At 54.0% G+C, this 23,731-nt stretch overlaps 7 protein-coding genes across 7 annotated transcripts; 4 read left to right on the top strand and 3 right to left on the bottom strand.

Annotated features, from left to right (window-relative positions):
• Positions 1-82: 82 nt before the first annotated feature.
• On the top strand, positions 83-1,792 carry MRS44_007400 (uncharacterized protein; the record flags this gene model as incomplete). Its single annotated transcript, XM_065620519.1, has 5 exons — positions 83-261; positions 325-1,016; positions 1,082-1,371; positions 1,429-1,526; positions 1,576-1,792. The coding sequence occupies 5 exons, from the start codon at positions 83-85 to the stop codon at positions 1,790-1,792; spliced, it is 1,476 nt and encodes a 491-aa protein (XP_065476591.1).
• A 1,350-nt stretch (positions 1,793-3,142) lies between these two features.
• MRS44_007399 (uncharacterized protein) lies at positions 3,143-3,550 on the top strand (the record flags this gene model as incomplete). The annotated part of the gene is made up of 1 exon (XM_046279722.2): positions 3,143-3,550. One exon carries the CDS (start codon positions 3,143-3,145, stop codon positions 3,548-3,550), a length of 408 nt encoding a protein of 135 aa, XP_046129068.1.
• A 1,280-nt stretch (positions 3,551-4,830) lies between these two features.
• MRS44_007398 (uncharacterized protein) lies at positions 4,831-6,054 on the top strand (the record flags this gene model as incomplete). Its single annotated transcript, XM_046279737.2, has 2 exons — positions 4,831-4,907; positions 5,004-6,054. 2 exons carry the CDS (start codon positions 4,831-4,833, stop codon positions 6,052-6,054), a joined length of 1,128 nt encoding a protein of 375 aa, XP_046129069.2.
• Positions 6,055-7,396: 1,342 nt separating this feature from the next.
• MRS44_007397 (uncharacterized protein) lies at positions 7,397-9,554 on the bottom strand (the record flags this gene model as incomplete). Its single annotated transcript, XM_046271279.2, has 3 exons — positions 7,397-8,883; positions 8,934-9,020; positions 9,080-9,554. The coding sequence occupies 3 exons, from the start codon at positions 9,552-9,554 to the stop codon at positions 7,397-7,399; spliced, it is 2,049 nt and encodes a 682-aa protein (XP_046129070.2).
• A 3,011-nt stretch (positions 9,555-12,565) lies between these two features.
• Positions 12,566-12,868, bottom strand: MRS44_007396 (uncharacterized protein; the record flags this gene model as incomplete). The annotated part of the gene is made up of 1 exon (XM_065620518.1): positions 12,566-12,868. The coding sequence occupies one exon, from the start codon at positions 12,866-12,868 to the stop codon at positions 12,566-12,568; it is 303 nt and encodes a 100-aa protein (XP_065476590.1).
• Positions 12,869-13,895: 1,027 nt separating this feature from the next.
• On the top strand, positions 13,896-15,068 carry MRS44_007395 (uncharacterized protein; the record flags this gene model as incomplete). The annotated part of the gene is made up of 3 exons (XM_065620517.1): positions 13,896-13,949; positions 14,057-14,496; positions 14,564-15,068. 3 exons carry the CDS (start codon positions 13,896-13,898, stop codon positions 15,066-15,068), a joined length of 999 nt encoding a protein of 332 aa, XP_065476589.1.
• Positions 15,069-17,825: 2,757 nt separating this feature from the next.
• On the bottom strand, positions 17,826-22,740 carry MRS44_007394 (uncharacterized protein; the record flags this gene model as incomplete). Its single annotated transcript, XM_065620516.1, has 4 exons — positions 17,826-21,336; positions 21,394-21,552; positions 21,621-22,156; positions 22,210-22,740. 4 exons carry the CDS (start codon positions 22,738-22,740, stop codon positions 17,826-17,828), a joined length of 4,737 nt encoding a protein of 1,578 aa, XP_065476588.1.
• Between the last annotated feature and the right edge of the window lie 991 nt (positions 22,741-23,731).

Here is a 23,731-nt window from a genome sequence, read left to right as displayed (position 1 = left end):
TTCTTTTCTTTCTTTTTTTCCGTGTTGAAGAGTGCGAATAACTCATCCTTGTGTAGATCTCGGCAAATCATCAACTTTGACCATGGCCAACAAGTCCGAGTTTGCGCCTGGTGAGGAAACCACCACGCCCCAGACCTTGGGCGACTATGAGGCTCAAGTTCAGACTCACACGGCCGAGGATGAGAAGAGGCTCGTGATGAAGCTGGACTTTTACATCATCCCTCTCGTCATGGTCCTTTACCTCTTTAGTTTCCTCGACAGGTTTGTTGTTGCTCCTCGACAAGTCTTTTTTTCCTGGTTCTTGGTGACTAATTCGATTCGTAGAGTCAACATTGGTAATGCGAGGTTGTACGGTCTCGAAGAGGATCTGGACCTCTCTTCGGAGCAGTTTCAGGTTGCCGTGTCAATCCTGTTTGTCACGTATCTGCTGTTCGAGGTTCCTTCCAACCTTGTCTTGAAGCTCTTTACTCCTCGACGCTGGATCGCTTTCATCGCTGCCGCGTGGGGTCTCATCGCCACTCTCATGGGTCTGGTCAACTCGTACGGCGCCCTCATTGCTTGCCGTCTTTTGCTCGGAGCTGTTGAGGCCGGTCTGTTCCCTGGCTTGACGGTTTACCTGACCTTCTTTTACACCAAGCAAGAACTCGCCCTGCGCGTAGGGTACCTATTCGTCAGTGCCGCCGTCGCGGGTGCCCTTGGTGGTCTGCTGGCGTATGGCATCGGCCACATGGACGGTCTGCACGGCATGAGCGGATGGCGCTGGATCATGATCATTGAGGGCATTCCGAGTTTCCTGGTCGGCATCGTGACGTACTTTGCGCTGCCCAACGATGCTGAGACGGCCTACTTCCTTGACGACAAAGAGAGGAAGCTGATGCGAGTGAGGCATGCGCGTGAGTACGGAAACACAGAGTCGAGCCGTGAGTTCAGCAAGGCGGATATGCTCTGCGCTTTCAAGGACTGGAAGGTGTGGGCGTTTTGTGTTGCGCAGTTTGGTGTTGACACCATGCTGTACGGTAAGTTTCCAACATTTGGCTTTGACCTTTTCTGAGTCCAATTTGATCCTAACGGGCCATCACAGGCTTCTCGACTTTCCTCCCCACCATCATCAAGGATCTTGGTGACTGGACAGTTGCAGAGACTCAGCTCCTCACTGTGCCTTGCTACTTCCTTGGCGCGGCAGCATACATGACGACAGCCTATCTCTCGGACCGTATGCAGCGCCGTGGGCTGTTCTGTGTCATCTTCGGTCTCATCAGCGTTGTTGGATACGCAGTGTTGTTGGCGGACGTGGCCTCGGGTGTTCACTACTTTGGATGCTTCCTCGTTGCAGGTGGACTGTATGTTGTTGTTGGTCTGCCACTGGCTTGGGTGAGTTCGACATGAGATGTGTAAGACGAATGTGTCATTGACAGTGTTGTGTTTTAGTTGCCGACAAACTCGCCACGGTATGGAAAGCGTACGACTGGTACAGGTATGCAGTTGACCTGGGGCAATGCGGCGGGCATCATGTCTGCTTTTATCTAGTGAGTATACCCTCTCGAGAGGAGAGCCTCTTGCTGACAAGACCAAAAGCCCTGCCAAGGACAAGCCCCGTTACACTCGCGGTCACGCCGTGACGCTCAGCATGGTGGCTCTCGGAACCATCATCTACGGATTCCTCTGGTGGTGGTACAAGCGGGTGAACGAGCAGCGACAGACTGGTGTGATGAAGGAGAAGCATCGAAACATGCGCGAAGATGAGCTGGCGGAGCTTGGAGACGAGAGTCCGCGCTACAGATATACCATTTGAGAGAGGTGGATGATGCTTGGGTGGATGAGACAGGAAGTCAAGACGGTAATGGACAGCGAGAATAGGGGTAAAAGGTGGAATAGCTCGAGCTCTGGAATAGATGGATAGATAAAGATAAAAGACATGGATGACGTCTCCCCTCGGAATCCGGCAAGCAGCATCATGGGCGGTAGCGAGGTTTATGTGTTAGCTCGATGACCATCTCGGCAGAAAGAAGCCGTAGAGGCAGAGCCTCACAAGAAAGACGCGCAAGACCCGCACGGGCCTTTCTCAGCCATTCCAATGTTTGTGGCTTGGAAAAGAGCCCAAGTTCGGGTTGACAAAAAGCTGCTCAATGTCGTGTCCATGATGCAGGTCAACCGTGGCCCTATGGGAAAAAATGGCGAGATCCATTGGCCCCGACGGGCAAATGGGGAAGAAGCGGCACGCGGATTGGACATGCGTACGTCAGCTTGTGTTGTATGGAGGGGGGGCTTGTGCATATACGAAGTTTTTTGGGGGCTGGCTGGAATATGTACATGTGCGTGGTGGAATGTGACGATGAACGAGGAGAGGCGAATCGTTGTTGTTTTGTTATTTGTTTTGCTGTGTTTTTATTGTCTCTGTAATTGAGCTGTTCAGCTTTGGTTGAGTAGAAATGGACGTGCCACTATTCAGTCCCCCTTAATAAACTTGCCGATCCATGGATGCCGTGTTTTTTGCTTCTTTCCATGCTCTCGGACAGTCGGCACTGCTAACAAACCGCAGTAAGACTTGGGACGGCTCACTCTTTCCGTTAGCTGGGAATCATCACGAACACTGGCTCTCATCTTTGCCACTGAAAAAGCCCCCTATTACTGTGTCTTGTCTCAACTGAACGCACCAACCAATACACGTAGGTACCCCAGGAATAACGCGGTGGGCCGGAGGCTTTCTCAGCATTGGTTCCAAAATTAACACCCCAGAGCCTGGTACTGCCCAGGCAGGCAGGGTCCTGCGTCCAGTGGAGCAAGGTCTTTTTAAAGCATTTGACCTTCTCTTGTTCCCCTGGTTTCCTGCACTGCATTCCCATTTTTCCTACTTCCTTTTTTACCTGGGTGCCTTCGTTTCACATTTGCCCAGCCTCGTCCTTCGCTTGACTGCTTATTTTTTCTTCGTTACTCCTTCCCCTGGAAGTTGGCTCTTGCTTCATTTTCCATCTCTTCCGGCTTCGTCTCCCCTTTTCCAACTTACCCTTCGAGTCGAGCCGTTAACCATCACTTGATCGAGCCATATAACGAACGAACATCTTGCATCGTACAAGAATCATAATCACATCACCGAATCCGAATATATCAATTTAATCACCTCATCTTTTACAACACCGACATCATGCGTTTCGCCAAGCACGTTCTTCCTCTTGCTCTCGTCATCACCGGCGTCATCGCTGCTGGTGACGAGTCTACCACCGAGGTGGCCAAGGCCAAGGCTACTGCCACCGACGACAAGGCCAGCCAGACCACAAACGAGCCCGACGAGACCAAGGGGTCCGACAAGACAGAGGAGGCTGAGCCCACGGCTACCGGAGACGACAAGGACAAGGAGACCAAGACTGAGAAGAACAGCAAGACCAAGGTCACCTCTGCCACCGAGACGGAACAGTCGATTGTCTCGTGGAACCCTCCTCAGCCCACGACCATGGCCCCCGACATCAATGCTTCTTCCCGCTCTATCCAGACCTCGGGCTACATGGCCCTGACCATGGTGGGCATCGTGTCCATCGCCGCTGCTTTCCTATGAGAGAAACAGAAGCTCTGCTATTCACAGCTATTCCTTGTCGATATTCCATCAAGTCTGAAAATGACCTGAAAGCATGTCATTATTGGCGTCCAACTTCTGTCTTGTTTTTTGCTTTTTATTATTTTATGGCGCTGCAACGGGTGGGAATTGGGATTGGCTTTTGGCAGGTTAATCAGCTTTAGTCGGGTGGACGCGTCGTCCGTGTGTATGTGGCGTGGCGCTGAGACAAGTCAATTTGTTTCGCGGAAAAGGCGGGAAATTGGATAAGAGAAAGAGAGAAAGCTCTACTAGACCAGGCACTTGAGAGATAGAAGAGCATTTGCCTCGAGAATAATAATTGTCCATACAGATGACTGCTGACAATTGAGAATGGATACACATATGTTCGAGGTCAAGACTTTGCTTGTGATCAGCCGATGTGGTTGAGTTGGCTTCGGGGCTAGTGGACGGAATGCGGATTCAACACGGCCCCACTTTCGGAGTCCGGAGGTGGAAGCCGGACTGGCATTGTCAAAGAATGGGCAGCACCTGATAATCAGCCCAACTCTTCGATAAACGACTTTCGACTCATTCGCTAGGCATCCATCTTTGGGCCAAGACCACGTTCGACCCTTCAGAGACAAAACAGCAGCTTCACAAAAAGGCCACATGGAAACCATCCAATCACGTAACCGGCTGGCGACGTCATACCTAACCCCTCTATCCGCCCAATCACTCACGATTGCCCCGCCCCCTCATCGATGTGATGGGAAGCTTGGTTTTAGGTCAAGTCCAGTGTGTGTGTCGCCCAGCGCGTGCTGCGGCTTCCCGGGTCGGGTCCCCCATTCTAGGCCGGGGCCGTCTCCTTCAGTGAGGCTTGCAGCGCTGCAGCGGCAGGGCAATGGGCTCTGGTCCAGTGAGGAAGGGGCGATGTGTGCCTTGCATCCTTCTAATCTCTCTCCATGGGCCCTGGGCATCATTCCAGTTTCTCGCCCAGCTGATCTTTTTGCGACGACACACACACACACGCACTCACGCATTTCCTTTCTTCTTCTTCTTCTTCATCATCTCCCCCTTCGCCATCTCTCTCCTAACAATTCCATCTATTCTCTCTTGTTCTGACAGACAATCGCGACTGTCTGCCCATTGACATTGACGTGCGCGCCCAAACTGCCTGAGCCGCTGTGGACGGCGGATCAACTCGTTTCCTGACGTCGCCTCACATTCACGCTCGCCTTTGTTCGCTGCTCCTCCATCACCTATCATCTCGACCTCCTTCTCTTGGTCAATCTACAGACACCATGGCGCAGACGCAACCCCCGACCTTTATCAACCTCCCGCCTCCGAGCTCCAGACCAGAGACACCCTCTGAGATGCCGTGGGTCCCTCTCGCTCCAACTAACGCCGTCGTGCAATGACGTCGCATTGCTTGAACCTCGACATGGAACTGACCTCGCTCCTTGCTTCTTATCAGCGGTACTCCCACGAGCACCACCACCTCCCTCTCCGCCCTGTCCACCACAGCCATCAAGGACGGCCATCGCGGCCACTTCCCCCAGGGTCCCCTTGGCAGAGGCCACCAGCACAACCCTTCCACCACCAGCCTCGAGGCTGAGCGCGCCGACCGCATCTCCCGACTCGCCGGCCTCGAGCGCGTTGCTACCCTCCGAGCCCCGACCCATGCGCCTCCTCCCGCCGGCGCATCCTCCGCTTCGCCGCAAACCACCCCGACCTCGACGACCGGCTTCCCTCCCAACTTTCCTGCGACCCAGCACCTGACTCCCGCCTACTTTGATAGCAATGGACAGCCTGTTGCTGTCACCAAGATGAGCACTGTTGGCACAGCCAGCGCGACCGAGAGCCACATTGGTGAGGGCGATGATGCGCGCACCACGGGCGGCGACCATGACGAGGATATGCTGAGCACCGATACCAATTATCGTGAAGCCGATTCAGTTACAAGCATGGGGGGCTATCCTGATGCCATGGATGAGGATCTCGACGGTACCACAGCTCGATCCGTAGGTGGCTACGATGATCGAATGAGTGATGACGGTTCTGCATCTTTGGTGGGCTTCGGTGAAGGCGCTGGCAGCACTGTGTCTGGGCCCATCTACCAACGTCGACCAGCTCCTCAGATCTGGGGTCTTGAGAGGACGAACTCAGGGCTCAGCGACGCCCGGCGCGAGCGCGAGCGCGATACTCATATGGGTGGTGACACGCCTGTGAGCATCTCTGCCCTCCAGGAGCGCCGTGATGCCCGGATGGTGGACGGTGTGGCCACCGACCCGAACCCAGGACAGGGTGCTGAGAACGATTCATTCGTTGACACAACCTTCCGAGGACCCGTACCGGTGTCGCAGGCGCAGTCACAACCCAGTGCTGGTCACGAAACAGCGGAGAGGATCGTCCAGCGGCTAGACAGAGGCGAAACCAGAGCACCAGCGTCGGGTCTAGTAGGGCCTGGCCGAGGTGGTGAGCCTCTGGGCAAATTCTACTTTGAGGGAGAGAAGCGTGATGATTGATGAAAAGACCATGATGAAAAGAGGCTAGCTATCCGAGGGATCCAAGTCTGAAAATGTTATCTGGGGACATTTCCTATGCTCAACATGGGGCGACGCTACGGTTCTGTATGCTCTTTTAAGGAAACCAAGTCTGTTAGAGGTGGAAAGAACGAATTGGCCTTTCGTGTTGCTATATGCGTGTGAAGGTGTTCGTGTATCGTGCTTAGGATCACAAATGCATTCTGTCTTTCCGGCGATAGGTTGTTTCTCCGCATATGATGTGACTCTTCATTATGGCTCCCAGTTGTTCACAAGGCGCACAAGGGACAGCAAAGACCTACCAAAGGTGTCAGAGACACAGAAGAGGCAGCATAGACATGAATACGTCTTCTGCATGTGCCTTGAGCAAGACTACAGCATCTATATCGAATAACTGAGTACTGTCAAGGCCTCAATTTCGACAAAGTCACATAGGCAATCGAGAATGAAGTGAGATGACAATGACCATCAAATGAGTCCACCTGGCTCAGCATCTTGTTCTTGCTCTGGTTCGTCTTGCATCATTGTAAAACTACCGGAATAAAAGCAAAAGCAGCAGCATCATAGCATGCCTATAACATCTCGACATGTTTCCAATTCTGATTGTTCAGTTGCCCCAGCCTGACATTCTCGACGCCGGGTGCTTCATATCCCATCATCCCGTAAAATGGAAGCAGATGGCAGTAATAATAAAACCAGTCGCAAATAAAAAGACATTGCCGTATCCCCTTCCGTTCAAAGGCTCTGGTTCCTCTCATGAGACGAGACACCACCCAGATCCAAAAACATGAACGCCTTGCTTCTCCTCAATCCATCCCCTCAGGGGTAGGACCTCCAGTATATAAAGTCATGCTGTGCCACCCAAAGTGCCTCAGTGGCGTGGTCAGAGGTTCGTCCAGATCGAAAACAATAAAAGAAAAACGCGTGGATCTCATAATCCCGCGGGTTACAGAAGAGTAGTCAAAACCTCCATTCCTCGTGATAGCCCTGATATTAACATCGTCGTAGTCAAGTGATCAAGATGATTGCCTCCGTGTTGAAATGATCAAGGCATTTGCTGTTCTTCTCGAATCCTGGACTTGTGTGTAACCCTGCTGTCCAGATCCCTCAAAGCTCATCATGAGTAGAACTGCCATTGTGCTGGATCAAAATAATAACAATAACAGACTGGTATGCCGTCTCGGCCGTTGACAGTGCTTGGTAGATATTATGAAACTTGGACACAAACTGGGGGCTCAATGGCCTCCAACTCTCAGTGGCGGATGAGTCTGCAGTTCTTCTTCGTGATAAACGTATTAATTCGGTTGTATAATGTCGTGATAATTCATGAGCAGGAGAAGTCGAGGCGCATCCGGCGAGCCACGCCCTGCCAGTCCCATACAGAGACCCAGTCGCCCTCTTCCATGCAGGACCAGACCTTTTCGAGAAGCTCGATCACGCGGTCGCAGTTTCGAAGACCTGTGTAGCCGCGGACTGCCTTGATTCCACCCCGGATGCGCTCGCGCTGGGTTGGTTCGAAGCATGCAGTACCGATGACGAGACATGGGATAAGGAGGAGGGTCTGCGAGGGGTCTGAAGGTTTGAAGGACTCCAGGATGGCCAGTGACTCTTCAATCGCCAGAGTAATGCGGCGGTCATGATAAGCCGGCCGTCGGCTCGGTGGTGGCGATGATGCTCTGTCGCAAGATGAAGTCGAGTCCTGCTCGTGCATCGAACTTGTTCTGGATGGGTTCCTTGAAGTCGGGCAGCTGCTCGCCATGTGGACATCCGAAGGACCTTTACCCATCGACACCGTGGCCATCATCGAGGCTCGTCGTGCCGGCGCAGAGGGCATGGTCGGCGGGGGCGGCGGTAGGATAGGCAGCGTGCTAAAGGTCGAACGGCGCATCGGTGGCACTGAAGGCGGGTAGATGGACCTGAAGAGATACACCCACATCATCTGCTTGTACAGCAGCCCGACACGGTCACGGCTGTCGCCTGGCGGCCATTGAGGCGTCCACTCCCGGATGGCGGCGTCGATTTCGGCAGCCCGGTATAAACTAGTGTAGTCAACGACAGGGTCAACTGAAGCTGCCATGTTGGCGCGGACGGTGTTCCGGATGGTGGTGATCTGAGTAAGGTAGTGGAAGAGGCCGTCAGAAACGCCTAGCAGTCGAGGTGGATGAATTGGTTCTGATGGGGTCCAGTCCTCAGAGGACAAGCGCGCTGTGTTGTTCTCGGGATGCCAGAAGAGATCATCAGCGTAGATGTGGTACTGGAAGAACTCGGTGATGAAGGTGTGGAAGGCTGGGTCCTCAGGGGGCGAGTTGTGGATTAGAGTCTGGTACGCTTGGAGGTGCACTCGGTGTTCGCCCCGGGGGTTCCCATCAGCGCGAGTTTGAAGCAGCAGGCACAGCATCTGTCCATATCTTGCTGACAGGATCATCTTGTTCTCGGGGTCGTCCTTGTCCTCAGATCGGCCCATGTCCGCGTAGAGTCGTTTCATCGATTCATCGTGGTGATAGTCTGCTCGCTGCTGTAATGCCTCGCGGCTTGACTGGGGGTTATCGGCCAGCAACTTGGCGCCATAGGGAGTATCCCAATCAATGTGCTTGCCACTGACGGCCAGGATGGAGTGCATGAGCCCTTGGTGCTTGTTGGCGAGCTGAAGAATAATGTCCTTGAAGGCATTCTTGGCCTCGCCTTCTACTGTAAGGACGTTGCTCAGCTGCGTGATGTAGTGCTTCCAGAAGATCTTGTCCTCCGCTGTCTCGACACCATGAAAGATGGGCTGCATGGTGATCATGGGGAGGCTTTCTCGCCGCAACCGCTCTGTTTCTGAGGTTAGGGAGACTAAACCGTTGTTGTCAGGTTAAACGTACCCTCTTCGGCCTTCTCCTTGCCACTCTTCCAGATCTGCTTCTCGTGATAGCCCTCGCAGACCACGGCGTTCTTCTCACAGTTCATGCCTAATACATTCGTTAAAACCAATGAACAAGCAAGTTGGGTGAATTGGCTTGGGTCGTACATCGGGGCTTTGCTTCGTCGCACTTCTTCTTGCGCTTACGGCATGTAATACATCCAGTCTTTGATCGACCTTTGGTCACCTTGCTGGCGCCCACTGCTGGCGTCAAGGGATGCTTCCTTGGTCTTCCTCGAGGTCGTTTCGGCTTGGGGTCGGTGCTTGAGGGTTCTGCGGGAGCTGGTGCCAATGGCGCTGCCTTCAGATCGTCCATGTTCAAATCGTCCTCGACCGGCTCCAGCTTCGGAATCGTAAGAATGTCGTCGGATCCTTGCTCCCAGGTGTTGTCCATCTCCACATCATCACGCTCGCCATAACCAGTACTCCAAGAGTCAACAGATGAGGCTGCGGAATGGATCATTGTTGGTGCAGACGACATGTCTATTCCTGCGCTCAGAGGTGATATCTGACCCGACTGCATCTGCGCTGCCGTCGAGTTCAGCCACAGGGGTTCCATCGTTGAAGGTGATTGCGGCATCATGGCGTCTTGGTCCTCGGAAGACATGCTATGGCTGTCGCACCAAGCCAGGTCTCTCTCACTCGAAGCAAAGCCAAAGGGGATTTCCAGGGCCATTCGGTACCGTCGGTGCGCCCCTGTGCAAGTGAGCGGTGTTCGGGAGTTGAATTGAGAGAGTCGGACGCTTCGACGACCGTCCAGATGAGATAGCGGTTGATCAAATACGATCCCTCGAGCTTAGAGGGTGACGACTCGGCATGAAGCTGTGGAGACTGGCGTGTGGTGGTGTGGGTGTTGGGCTGGACTAGCCGTCGACACCAGCGCACCAGCGGCTGATCGAAGCTCCTTTAGTCGCCTGGAACGGGCGACAGTTCAATGGTCGCAAGATGAAAGGGAGGGAAAGATGAGAGGGATGGAGGGGCCATGTGGGGGAGACGTCTTATTTGGGAGGCAGGCTAAAGGGTGACAATGTGTGAAGGATTCTAAGATCCAGCACTGGAGACTTCTGATGCCCGTCGACGCCATCTCCCCACAGCCATCATGGTCCAACGCTGAGGTTGGCCTCATGGGCAAGGTGAAGAGTGCCACCGTCCAGGGACCCAGGAGCTTCAACCACCATGTGCCGTTGGTCCCGTCCAGGATCGTCCAGGCCCGCCGAACGATGCCATCAAAGTGTCTCCTCCAATCCCTGCCTGGGGCCACTAGCGGGCTAGGTCCCCTTAGCTCTCGACGATGGGTGCATGGGACGTGGAGGCCACTGAGCATGCGTCTCCACCCAGCTGGATGGGGGGACCTTGGCCTCTCCACCCTCCAAAGACTTAGCGTTTTCAGGGCCCTGACGAGAGACGGCCAGATACCTCAGGGTACTTCGAACCCTCCATGTACCAAGTGGGACGCAGCTTGTCTCGACTGCTCGTGGTCTTGGGCTGGACGGTGAGCGGCAGCGCTATCGATGCTGGTGACCGAGATATGAGGGAAGAGGCTGTTGCTTGTGAGCAGTTGTGTAGCCTGGGAGGGCTGCCTTGGGCAAAAGGGTGCTCCGATAAGTCACATCTTCTTGCGCGGTCCTGGAAGCGATAGATTCTCAGAAACCAGGCTGGCTATGCTTGGGTACGAGGCATGTGGAGCACATTGCCCAGTCGTGGTTCGACAATACGTTGATCCCTCTCCAAGAGTCGCACGACAACAATGTCCACCAACTCAAGGCAAGACTAGGGCTTGCGGCCTCCAACGTTGTAGTGCTGCTGTAGCATGATATCATTGCAGCAAAGTACTGTGATTGGGAATGGTGATGATGTTGTCAATGGCATGGTATTTGGCGCTGGTTTCAGTTGGAGTGCCAACAGTGGTGACGGCGGCAGAGACACACTTGCGATCCATACATACATACATGTAGGTAACGCGCTGACGTGCGGGAGGGGCCGGGCTTGTAAACCACCAGTAGGCCTCAAAGTTGCTGTCATCGTCTTCTGTTCGTGTGGTATCTCTTGCTCCGTCACTCCCATCATACCAATCACGGTTGTCCAGTCTTGTCGCTCGAGTAAGGGCTGCAGGGCGCACGACAGCGAAGGAAGCATTGGATGCGGACAGGATGCTTCCGAGCCCTGCTCGCTATTGTAGATATTGCATCTGGCCTCAGAATCAGGTTTGGGCACCGGTGAGGAGGAGTGGAGGCGGGCATGCAGTCTTGCGTTTCTGCAGCCGGATAGGATACTCTGTAGATGGAGTCATTTCGTCAGAAATCAAAAAGCTGGTTGGATACGGTTAATTGGGATCCTGACATCTGATGGGCTCGGAAGGTATGTATGTATTCGTCTTGGTTAAGTTGATAGTTTTTTGTTGTTCCAGGTTGGCGGACCAGGTTGCCCAAACCTAATTCAAGGACAGTGTCCGCCCGCCGTACCTTCCTCGATGGAACCATGGAGATCACAGTGCATCAGAAATCTGACACAGTACACCTTCCCATGAGCTTCCACTTCCATTAAGCTCATGGTAGACAAGAGCCTCTTTCACAAATCTCTTCATCCATCTCATTCATCTCATTCATCTCATTAGCATCGTCAACTAGCATGATGCTTGTCAATCTTTGACTTGCTTTTGCTCTATATGGCTCCAACGATTTACTAGCGGAGACCCCGACTTTGAGCAGATCTAGACCATCCACCTGACCTGCCGAATCGCCTTGGACTTATGCTGCACCTCGGAGTATGCAGCCAACAGCATCATGGCGATCCTGACTCGGCGCGGGCTGTTCTCTGAAAGGCATTTCCGCATCTGATGGGATCCTGCTTCGGCTCTATGTGCTCCGTACCATGTGCAAGTCCAATCTCGCAGTTGTCCTCCCCCCTTTTCTGCTCTAGAACCCAGGCTGACTTGGTAATTCCAAGTCCCTATTACTAGTGCCCTGTTCTACTGCAGCACACTACTGCACCGTGTTATTAGCGCTTGCATTACTCTGGGGCCTGGAAAGCCGCGGCCTAGGATCAATCAACGACTCTTTTGGGGCTCTGTCAGTGAGACTCTAGGAAGCATGTCATTCGAGGAAATGACTTTTTCGCACTTGTGCCAGCTACAGCATCCATGGTAAGTCTCAAAGCTTATGAATAGCACAGAAGACGGAACTAAAGCTACCTCGTACAGAACCTTGATTCATGCCTATCCTGCTAGGTTAGGATAGCTTAGCTACCTTGTTTAACCTTGCTTTTTCTCGAGATCCCTACTCTAGGACATGCCCCGTAGCTGGACGGGTACTTGTGGGAAGAAGCAACATTGCATCCTCCGCAGTCAACCGCCAGCCGCGCTCTCACGGGCCTCATGGTGGTCAGGGCACAGTCCCTCCATGAGACAAGGCTTGGGTCGGTCGATCATCACAACCACATTTGCCAATCCGATTGACATCCAATGTCAATTACATTCGGCAATGGCAACGTGTTAGATACCGGTACGTGACAGTGCCATTGAGAAGCTGTGGAATCCTTGACAATGGATGGCACCAGTGCCACACACCAGTATAACCCCCACGCAAACCTCAAGGCTCAGCCTGGGCTAATAGCTTCCCAGTACTTCGTACTCCTGTCGCAAGGCAGCCCGTTGCGTGTGGTAACATCGTTGGAAGCTTGACCACCTTTCGAGAGGCGCGCCTCCTCCTCAAGAACTGAGACGCTCGACCCTTCGCGTTTTGCTTTTTGCAATGGCGGGGGACAGTAGCCCTGGCTAGAGATGCAGTCCCCTGACTTTTGCTGGGAACCCAAGACTTGCGTGCCTCCTTGACCGGCATGCTGGTCCTTGCCTTGGAACGCCCTGAACGTGGTGTCGTCTGCCAGGGCCGTCGCATGCATTGGGCTATTAACATTACAGCGATGGTAATGTTTGAGCTTCTTCCTTGGTGGCCAAGACGCTGATATACGGAGTTACGGATACTCTACACCGAATTGGAGGTTTGGTCCAGGTGGGCTAGTCTAACATCGGAATAGGATGCCTTCAGGATGAGCTCCTGTGCTGCCACGCTTCACCACTCGCCTCTTCCGAAGTACTTGTCTTGGAGTCGTCAACTTGGTCTGGCCTCATCTGTTCAAGTACTCTGTTCAATGAGCACATGGATAAGGAACAAGAGACACACCTCATGCCTCGTCAAAAGAATACTTCGTACATACGTATGCAAGCAAATTTGTCCATCACCCGGGTTCCCCAAATGAGTAATCCTCGCTCAGCACAACTCGCACTAACACATGGCAGGCTCAGCCTCTCCCCTGTCCTGACCTCCATCTAGAAGCCACAACGGTTTCAAGGTCCCTGTTGGACCTCTCATGGCAAGTCAGCCAGCTACCGAACCAAAAGTTATTTGCCACGCGGTAACAAACAACCAAACAGAGCGCGGGCGAATCTCGAACTCAAGCTCACCATGACAAATGGCTTTCTTTCTGACGACAGCTTGGGAAATGTGGCACGTTCCGCGTTGCAAAACTGCAAGTCCTACCGCTGAGAACTGAGCTCTCTCCACTACGGAGTACAAGACCCAACGTCCTGCACGAGCCCGAGAAGCTCCCAAACGCTCCGAGGGCTAATACTGCGGATCATTCGACAAACTGATGCGCGCAGAGAGGCCTAGGAGCGACCCTGATCTTGATGGCTTTTGGCCCCGTGGCCTATGGGAACGCAAATAGCGCAATGCCATCTCTATTCCTTTCTAGGCTTAGCAGGCCTGCGGCTAAAGACCCACGACAATCTGTGTGGATTGCTGACACGCAGCGGTACCTCGAGGTACCTGGACGATGTTCGCGCGTTCGGTCTCACCAAAGAATTGTCTTTCATCAGCCAGCCGCGTCCTCACCTGTGCCTTTCTTCCCTGTTGTATCGAGGGTGAACATGGATCCTGAATCAGAGCAAGATCGTGCAACGGGCGTCATGGCTGATTACAGAGTACGCCATACGAGCTGATGGAGATGGCACACGAGGCTTAGAGTCTCCTGAAAGTTGCGAGGTGGCTTCGTTTGTTTCAAGGTCTTACTTAACGTGCTGTGCTAAAGCCACTCACCAGTTTAGAGTCAAGGAGGCTCTCTCTACTTACCTTCTCTGGCAGCCGCAACCAGCAACCAGTACCAAACATTACCATCGATCACCCCGAGCCGTCCTCAGCTGCTCTTACACCGCTGGACGGTGTGGTCCGAGTGGTCGGTCTGGCGTTCAATAAACCCCGGGAACTGACTTCGACGGCGCGCCGGTCAAGATGCGGTCCGTCGACTGACTCCCGTCTTTTCCCTAGTCTGGAGACTGAGCGGGTGAATGGATCCAACCAAATCGATGGCGTCCAGACCCTCCCGAAGAAACGTGCGCATTTGGCAGATGATATACGTCATAACCAGCGTGATGGCCAAGCTGTTGGTTCCAGCAACCCAACCTATTCAGTCCAACCGAACGATGGCTTTGACACACAAGTCGCAGAACGACGCAATGCCACTCGCCTGTGGTAATTAGGCACCTTGCTGACGGCCCTATGTATCCCTCACTAACCCAATACTGTAACGGCTGAAGAGCTCACGGGATCACTCCTCGGGAATGAAGATGCCATGTTTTACCCGTACCCAGTCTGAGGGCGGACGCGGACCTGCAGCATTGACAAGCATCAAGCTGCCTGATGCCGTGCTAAGGGCAGTCCGTGTACGATTTTGCCACCAGAGGACCCTGGCGATCCCTCAACCTCGCCGGCCTGCCTACACTACCGCGCTGTTGGTCTCGATCCTGTTGCAGAAGGATCTGTATAGCCTGTACGCCATCGGCAGGTCGCAGGCCAGCTCGTATCAACCTGCTTGGGGGGAGACATGGAGCTCAGCTCGTCAACCAGCACTAAAACGCCTAAGTGGTCCAGAGCGCATGGAGGCGGGTCGCTGTAAGTGCAAGATTATGCCCATCTCCAACTCCACCTCCACCACCACCACCACCACCACCACACGCAGCCCTCGTCAACTGACATCTTTGGTAGGCGCTCGATACCACACAGGCCGCACCCACCGCGCCCACCAAATTAGCGTCACACCTTAGCACGTTTCTTGTCACGTTGTTGGGTGCCAATACGGGGTCTTTAAGCCCAAGAAGGTCAACGAGGATGAAGCTGACAGCATGGCAACAGAAATGGATTGACTGGTGACTAGTCCCGATGTCAATTTTCCGCCAACACACGAATAAAAAGTCTCCTAGAAGCATGCTCTTCTCAGGTTTGGCAGATCTCCCGTCACCGGGCCGGGGACGATCGTCCCAAGACGAACCGACCGGGCCGGCAATCTAGAAAGATGCGGTGAACCGACCAGCCTTGGCATGACCAAGGATAGCAAAGCCTTTGAGTTGCAACATAACTACGTGCGTGCGTGCTACCGCAACACGGTATGGACGAGGAGCATCCAGAGGCACACATCTCTCTTGGGTTTGAGTGGAATGATATAATGACCCCCACTGAGTGACAGAGGACGCATGTGATGCAAACAGTGACGAGCTTGGAAACAGGTCGGCGAGTCGTGGCCGAACAATGTTGATGTCTCACCAGCGTCCTGGGAATTTGGAGATGGTTGGCCATGCTTGGAAGCATGGTGCAAGCCTCCAGCAGGCCTTGCTGGAGATCGTCGACTCCGCCGACCAAGAAACGGGTCCAGGCCGATTTCTCCAGACCAGGTCAACCGCTGTTCGGGATTAAGCAACCGTCGAAGCAGGGACTGCACGGTCTTTAGTTTTCAATGCGCCAGCCACCAGCAACCACCGTTTATTGGAGGACACTCGAGAGGCCCAGCTACTACTCAGGAGCCCAGAACCTGGATCACCCATCGAGCAACGGACCCAAGGTCTAGACAGTCTGCAAACTGGAGGAGGGGACGGCTTTGAGCAGGGCCAATGTCGTCTGTTTTGTTGGACTGGTGATCCGCGATCATCCCATCCAGGCCAACCAACTACGCAGCAAAGTCAGGATCAATTGCTCTATACAGGCAAGGATTGGCTATATGCGTGAAGTATCTATCATGAACCACTCACTGGTGGTTTCGTTAGTGGCGCGCGAGCGCTTGCTGTCAACAAACCAAGATCTGCAGCCTTTACACGCCCTTGGGAACCTCTTCACCAGGGAGGTTCTGGCCTTGTGTCAAGACGGCGCCCAGAGGCCGATCTGACATGATGATCCACTACCTCGTTCAGATGATAATTCCGAATGCCATAGTCGACAACTTTAGTGCGATTATGAAGTAGTAGCACCGATGGCCCGAAGAAACAGGATATGATTGGCGAGGTTTGGTTCTGGGTATCCAATAGCCTCTTGAGGAAGGATGTGCCATCCAGATGGAAGCAGGAGACGAGATGTGGCTCGGGCGTTGGCCGAAGGCCGAGACTTTGATGAATGGCTGCTCGCGTTTGATACTGGCCGATACCTACCCCAGACTCCCAGACTGGGGATGATCGACAAATGCCCATCGGAGGCGGGGCCGATTATTCACAGAATCGACAGTGGTGTTGAAGAAGGAGGCCTGCAATGAGTGGGGGGCCGTGGGGAGCGGTGTGTGCGCCATGGGATATGTGTGGATGGCTTCATGTCGTGAGTGAAGCCAGAGACGACGTGGACCTGAATACGGCCCAAGGAACCACACCAGATGAACCAAGAGGAAGCACTATCCCGCTCACTTACATCATAGCAACAACACCGCTTGTCTTGACGACGCAGCAGCAGCAGCACCCGACACATGCGCGGATGCAGACGCGGACCTGAGGCCAAATTGCATCCAGGATCTACTCAGTGGCTTTTCATCCAGACGTCTTGTCCTCTGTGGCACCTACTGTACTGTACAGTACTGCGCTGCAAATCCGCCGTATACAGTCTCATTATTCGTCCGGCACTTGTCACCAGGCAAACGAGATCCAATGGCGAGCGAAGTCGACCCACGCTGGTAACCAGGCGCGTCTCTGAGGGCGGGCCTCCCCGTGGCATATTCGGGATGCGCGGTGGTCTGCAGGTGATTCGACGTCTGGTGGAGTACGGGGCACTTGGTCTCGTGCATCGTCACGGGGAGTAGATGGAGGGTGGCCAAAAGGCCAATACCTATTCCCCGTGTTTCTATGTTTGCAGTACATACATCCCGCGTCAGCTAATGCCGTGGTGAAGCGCGCTCGTCCTTGTCGCAGCTCTCTCTGCTTAATCCCGGAGACTTGGAGGCGCTGTGGGCGAAGGGGTGGCAAGGATGCGGCCCCTCCAGGTATGTATGGCTTCTGGGGCCGTGTTGTGATTCATGCGGGACACGAGTCAGATGTCGACAGGCTCCCCGGGCGAGGCGAGAGGATGTTCACCAGGATCATCTTCGCTTCGCAAGGATCGGTCGCTACCGCAGCGCAATTGCGAGTTGCAGATGATGAACACTTTTGTCATCCATGGTGAACCAAGGTGAGTAATTCGTCTGGTCGCTGCTCACCGGGTCTCGATCAGGCAAAAGCTCCTTTGTTCAGCGTCGCATCATGCCATCTCGAGGCATGAGAAAGGGGCATCCGGGTCAGAGGTAGAGTACGGTACGCAGTAGAGGAGAAAGGAAGGGTCCCTGTTGAAGCAGGCCAAACACTCGTGCAACCTGTACCGCGGCGAGCCCCTGAGAAACCGGCATTACATGCTCGAGCACTGTTTATGATATGAAGCTACATACGTTCCGTCCAAAACTCGATGTAACGACAATCTCGACATGCCCTCGACCAATCGTCCATATACGAGATAGCAATCAGTCAAGAAGTTATAGACATTTGACCATGACCATGACCCTCCAACGTCAATCCAAAACTTCACCTGCGTCTCGATACAACCTCATCTTCTCTCCTATCCACCAGCCTCTTCCCTTCGTCCACCGACGCTCGTCCAGAGCTCGACTTTCTCCCATCAAGGCGCAAGGCCGTCCTGAGACCTCCTCCACTGCTCCCGCTGGCCGCCGTCGCCGTCGTCGTGCTGCTCGGTGTCCGTGTTCCCCGCAGCTCATCCCGGCTTGCCTTGCGAAGCTTTCGTGTCTCCACCTTGAGCCCCTGCGGCTTCTTGGAGCGATACGCAGCGGCAGCGGCAGAGGCTTCGACCGCGGAGGCGGCCCGGAGCGGTGCCTGCGCCTGTGCCTGTGTTTGATCCAGGCGGTTGAGGGTGAGGTTGAGCTGGGATGGCGTTGGGAGAGGGGGCACTGGGGGTAGGGGGGACGAGAAGAGCGGCTCGGGGGCGTCGTCGATGAAGCTCTTCCAGCCAACAAGACTCTCCATACTCTGTCGGCGATTAAGACCAGGGCTCTTCCGTTTGATGTCCCCCCTGCTCCTAATGCTCCCAAAAGAACCCTTGCGGCTTGACTTCTTCAGCGATGGCTTGCCCTCAAGATCCCGTTCTGCTTTTTCCCGGAAGTACGCCGCCCTTGCCTCCTTCTCTCGCCTGTCCTCGCGTTGTCCTGATAGCCACGGCGAAGAACAAGGAAGCTGAGGATCCGGGTCGTCAAACGGACGCCAGTGCGTGTGTGGGGTTACCGGCGTTCGAGGAGTTGCAGAATTACTATGCTCGGACCGGACACGTTTGCGGAAGAGGCTGCTGATGGCGGAGGATGGTGTTCGCGGCATAGGGATGCTGCTTGGCTCGTCCGGAGTCGGGGTCTCGCAGGTGACTGTGGCCGCTTCTTTGTCGACGGACGCCGAGGATGAAGCTCCAGCTGAGGCATCACCCTGCCGAGTCGAGGGGCGGGGGGTATCGACGGACACAGACTTCTGGTTTGGCCGTTGCTTCTTGAGTTTGGTCGACTGGGAGAAATCCTGTGTCGTAGTTGAAGGATAAGGCTCGTCATCGTCCTTCTTCGCCGTGACTTGTGTCCAGCCCGAACTTTCAGTCGAGTCTGGCCATCTAGAAACGTCGTTAGAACCTTCAGGCCCGTCGATGCTCTCGCGGGAGAACTTCAAGGCCCTTCGTGGTGTAGCCGTAACAGCCCTTTCCAGATCCCTGAGGGCTGCCCTTTGTTGATGACGGCTCGGCACGTCAGGGAGACGCCTCATCGCCGGGGGTGCGTTATCATGGCTTCTGCTGAGCTGGGCCTCGTTTAGCTCTCGTAAGGGGTATCGGAGGCGCGCCTGGGTGTCCCTGAGGTTCAGCATCATTCTCGACCGAGGGAACGTTCCCCCCGTTGGTTCCTCTTCATTATGCTTTGGAGTGAAGCCTGAGTGCCCTACTTGCGGCTCTATGTTGAACGAGGCCTTGCGATCCACGTTTCTCCGAGGCTGTGTCGGGGTTATGAGAGTGGATGATGAGCGCTGAAGACTCCGTTCCGGCGACAGGTTCGGGTCCAGATGACTGCGTAGCTGACGTTGCAGTCTTCGAACCGTCTGATCTTTCTCTGCCATCATACGGCTCTCCTCTGCCATCTCATCAGATTCGCGCTCACGTTCGTGCAAAGCACCCACTCCAAGAATGCCAATCTCTGGAGACACATCCCCAGTCAAGGCATCAAAGAGTCCTGACCATCGACGATCGCCTTCTTCCCTGTTCTGTGGCTTGGGTCGGTTGATCTTCAAAGGCTCTGGCTGAAGAGCTGATATCATTGATTCGGCATCATCATCCCATAAATCCGCCGAGAGCCCCTGAGGCAGCTCGTCATCGAGACTATGAACTAGCTGGGCCTGGTGAGAGTCCTCTACACAGATCTGCCCACCAGCAGCTCCGATGACCCGTCGTGTGAGGGTTCCAGGTGTCAAACGCTGGCCTGGTTGGACAGCAATTGGGAACCGTGCAAGGGGGCTTTGTGTGACGGTCGAGATAATTGCGTAGGCGCTGTATTCGACTGCTTTGCCTTTGGCTTTTGGTGTCGCATAGTCCGAAGTAAGTAAACCTCCAGCGTGCAATCTCGAGGTTTCCGGTGAAAGGGGACGATCTTGAAAGCCTTTTTGCAGTCGTCCGGGCTGTCCTTCTGGTTCTTCTGCGAGATGTGATGTTTCGACACAGATCTTGGGCGTTTGGAACGAAGACTCCGATTGATCTTGGAGTTCTCGACTCGAACCAGCATTGAAATCTGTTGGATCTACCAAAAATTGTTCAGGAGGCGTCTCTCCTGTCATCATGTCGTCATCTTCGCTGATACTGCTCTCAGGAGCTTGGTCAGGTGTCATTGAGAGAAGGAACTTGCTCCCATCTTCCAGTTTCGTTTCATAACATGACAGTCTATCAATCTCTAAATTGGTAACGACTACAGTCAGTCTCGCAAATAGATAGAATAGCGAATGCGAGGATGTCTCACCATGCTGTTGGAGGGAAGTTGGGTCCAGACCTTCCTGTACATCGACATTGGCCTCAAGGCTCGCCTCTTGAAGGGCGTTTGTCTCGGACAAGTTCGTCTCGTTTCCAATGTTGGCGAATGGAATATCCAAAAGAAGACCCCGCATATCGCCGAGATGGAGCGACAAGCGCGGAAAGTTAACACTTGGGAGCTCTGGCCTGACCGTTGCCACTGACTCTGTATCAGACCCAGGTTCGGCTCCGCCTCCAGACCCCTCACGGCTGGCATCGTCCCCAGGCGCCAGGTCTCGCCGAATACAGTCAGGAATCTGGGGAATGACGAGAAATGTCTCCCCACGAACCGACCAGTAACATCGTTTACCGGGTCGAGGGAGTTCGCAGGGCCGGTTTTCTCTCTCAGAGTTGGCCTTTTCGATCAAATAGAGTCGCGTGTATTCCATCGGCGAAAGACGGGGCTTGCCCAGCTGATATCTCACATCAGTGTCGTCTTGTTGTGTCTGCACTGTTGGCGAGACAATGTCAGGTAGAAGTTGATCCTCTGAGGCATCCTCGATCGCTTCCGTGAGCGGCTCAACTTCTAGAAGAGAATCCCCATCAAAAGAGGATTGTGTTGTTGATACAGTCTTTAGAAGGGGGCGTATAACCTCCAAGTCGTGACCTGAGTTCGAGCCCAAAGCATCCACGCCCCCACTCGTATTGAGACGTAAGATCTCGGTTTTGAATACTCGTCGGCTCTTCGTAGAGGCCGATCCACTCGGAAGAGGGACACTTGCATGCTCAGCAATTGCCTGAAGTGAAGCCGGGTCGATAACCATCCCTTGTTTCAGTTCTGACCGAGAAATCATGTGCCTAAGAAACTTTTGCAGGACCTTGGGTGTCGCGGTTGTGCTTAGAACAGAATCCGGAATCGGGGGGATAGGAGGAGCAGGAGATTCGGGTTCTTTCGTCTTAGAACGCTTTCTTTTCTTGGCCGGGGTCTTGCTGGTAGGCGGCGGATTCTTTTTGTGGTCGGACTCATTCTCATAATCTTCGTCATCCTCGCTGTCGAGACTGTACTACCATTCTCGGCTTTTGAGTTCTTTTGGTATGAGAAGGCCCAGCATGGACTTTTCGAGCGATGTCATGTCAAACTCGCGTGCGAGGGGGTGCTGAAGGAACTCTGTTTTCGAGATATCGTCGGGATAACAGAGAATGGGAGGCGCATGCAAATCTCCAGCAAATCTAGCACCGTCTGTCTTGGCGGGAGAAACTCGCGACCAGGCATGCCTTTGAGGAGGGGATTAGGGACCGGAAGTGCTGAGGATGGAACGGGTGATGCTAATGGTGATGCCAACCCAGATCGCCTAGCATCAAATGAAGAACTGGCGCTGAAGGTTTCTTCAAAGCTCTGCGTGCGAGGAGAGCTGCTAAGGATTTGCCAAGAGTTGTGCGCGGTGCTTGCGCGTGATTTCAAAGAAGAAGATTCGGCAGATGTTGCTTCAGTCGGTACATCACTAGGTGGTCTTTGTCTTGGGATGCTTTCTCCAGCGGCACTCAGGATCGATGAGCAGATTTCTCCCAGTTTCTTGGTTTCTTCGTAGTATCGGACGAGAGCCTCTCTGGCCTGGGGGTATTGGGGAATGTCGCACCAGCAGAGCAATTTCATTTGAATGACCTGTTGGCGTTGCTGGGAAAAGGGATCCTGGGACATCAAATGCTCGAAGACAGCGAAGCGAATGCTATCGCGAAGGCCTGGCGAATATGGAGTCGGGTCTCGATCATCTTGATCCTCGAGGAATACAGCTGACGGGAAGAGGGCGTTGAGTAATGCCATGATCTGGGGTATCTCCTTTCGCAGGACGGCATCCTGGGTCAGTTCTTTGATGAGTATCTGGGAATCTCGTCAGTGGAACGCCCACTATGTGTCTATCCGGGTTGCCTTACCCAACTTCGGAAACCGGCGTGAAATCGCTTGTACTTGACAGAGGTTGTTCGATCAAGTTCTTCAAGAATATGAGGATGAGTATCATTGACGGGAGGAACCTCTAGTCCAGACTTTTTTGCTTCAATCACGCGGGTGCGCTGAGCCTCTACTGCGGCCTTTGCAGTCTCGACACGACGCAGACGATCAATTTCCATCGCATCCAGGTACCCCAGCGCATCCATGACACGGGCAGAATCGATTCCTCCATCCTCGGGGCGTCGGAAGACGTTGCGGACTATATCCTTCATCTTGTCTCGAAGATTTGTGCTGTAGTCAATGCCTTTGGCAGCACGAATGGCGGGCCATGCTTCCTGGATTTCGGCCTGAAGAGCCCGGTCGTTGTCGAATGATAGGAGTCGGCGCTGTAAATCCCGGGCAAACCCACATTGGCGAGGGCTGAGTTGATCATCCTCGTTGTTTGTCAGGCGAGTGAGAGCTTCATACCCACTGCCCAGCCACCACTCTTCGAGTTCGGCGGCGAAAGGCGGCATCCCTTCTTTGCTGGCTACGCCGCGATGCTGGGGCCGGACATTCGAGTGGATGGTAGTAGGAAAGGGAGCAACAAGGTAGTGAGGTTCAAGGAACAAGACGAACTAGGTAGAGAAATGGTCGCCGAAATGAGTGGGTGGGGTAGAATCGCGGGTGAGGTTGCAGGTGAGGGAAGAAGTAGAGCGCTCCTGCTCCGGCAGTTTCTCGCCTTTGGACTCAGATATCAGAGATTCACTGGAGAAAGTAAGCAAGTAGTGTCACTGTGTGTAGCAAATCTTAGCCTCTGCACGGTCTTTGATTCGATGACGTTTTTGCAGCGCGTTTGGACTCATGGCGAGGTCGTTTGTTTGTTGTGCTTGGAGGTGAAGGGCCGTTGTTGAAGTTGCATGCGGGTGGTCACGTGGGGTCCCATTGTCACCACATTATTGCGACGGCTAAAAAGGGGCCACCAGTTGAAATCGGAGTTGGGCATTATTGCTGTGGGGGAGATCCTGCGAACAGGTAGCGAGATATCGCTTGCTATGCATTCAAGGTTTGAATATTGTGGCCATTCTTGGACATGGCGGATTCGGAGACACGCAAGCAAAAACTTGAGCGTGGTTCGATGTTGATGTACCTCCCTCTGCAAGGCAGTGTCCGAGGTTGACAAACTACTCTCTACCTAGTAGGTAGCACGACAATGCAAGGCGTTGACAACTCATCAAATTCTCTCTGGCTCAGCTGAGGTCATCTCGGCATTGTCGGTGACATTCACCCCATGAACCAACCTGACCCCCTGTCCTGCTGAATTTCGATTGACGAGGCCTCCGCCTCCTGGATCAAGTTGGCTTCCCCGCTCAACGGCGCCATCACAGTGGCCTTTCCAGCGCCCTGCCTCCGTAGCGCGGTCCTGACGGGTCCTGACGGGTCCCTGGAGGGCAAAATCATGGCGGGCACATCAGTTAGAGGTGCAGTAGTGGTCGCCGAGTGCCTGGATCATGTCGTGCGCCAAGA

Source organism: Fusarium solani (genome assembly GCF_023522795.1).
Source record: "Fusarium solani strain SB1 chromosome Unknown bctg00000004, whole genome shotgun sequence".
In the NCBI taxonomy this organism is placed as follows: domain Eukaryota; kingdom Fungi; phylum Ascomycota; class Sordariomycetes; order Hypocreales; family Nectriaceae; genus Fusarium; species Fusarium solani.
Note: the sequence above shows the minus strand (reverse complement) of the source record. Positions and strands in the feature narration are given on the sequence as shown.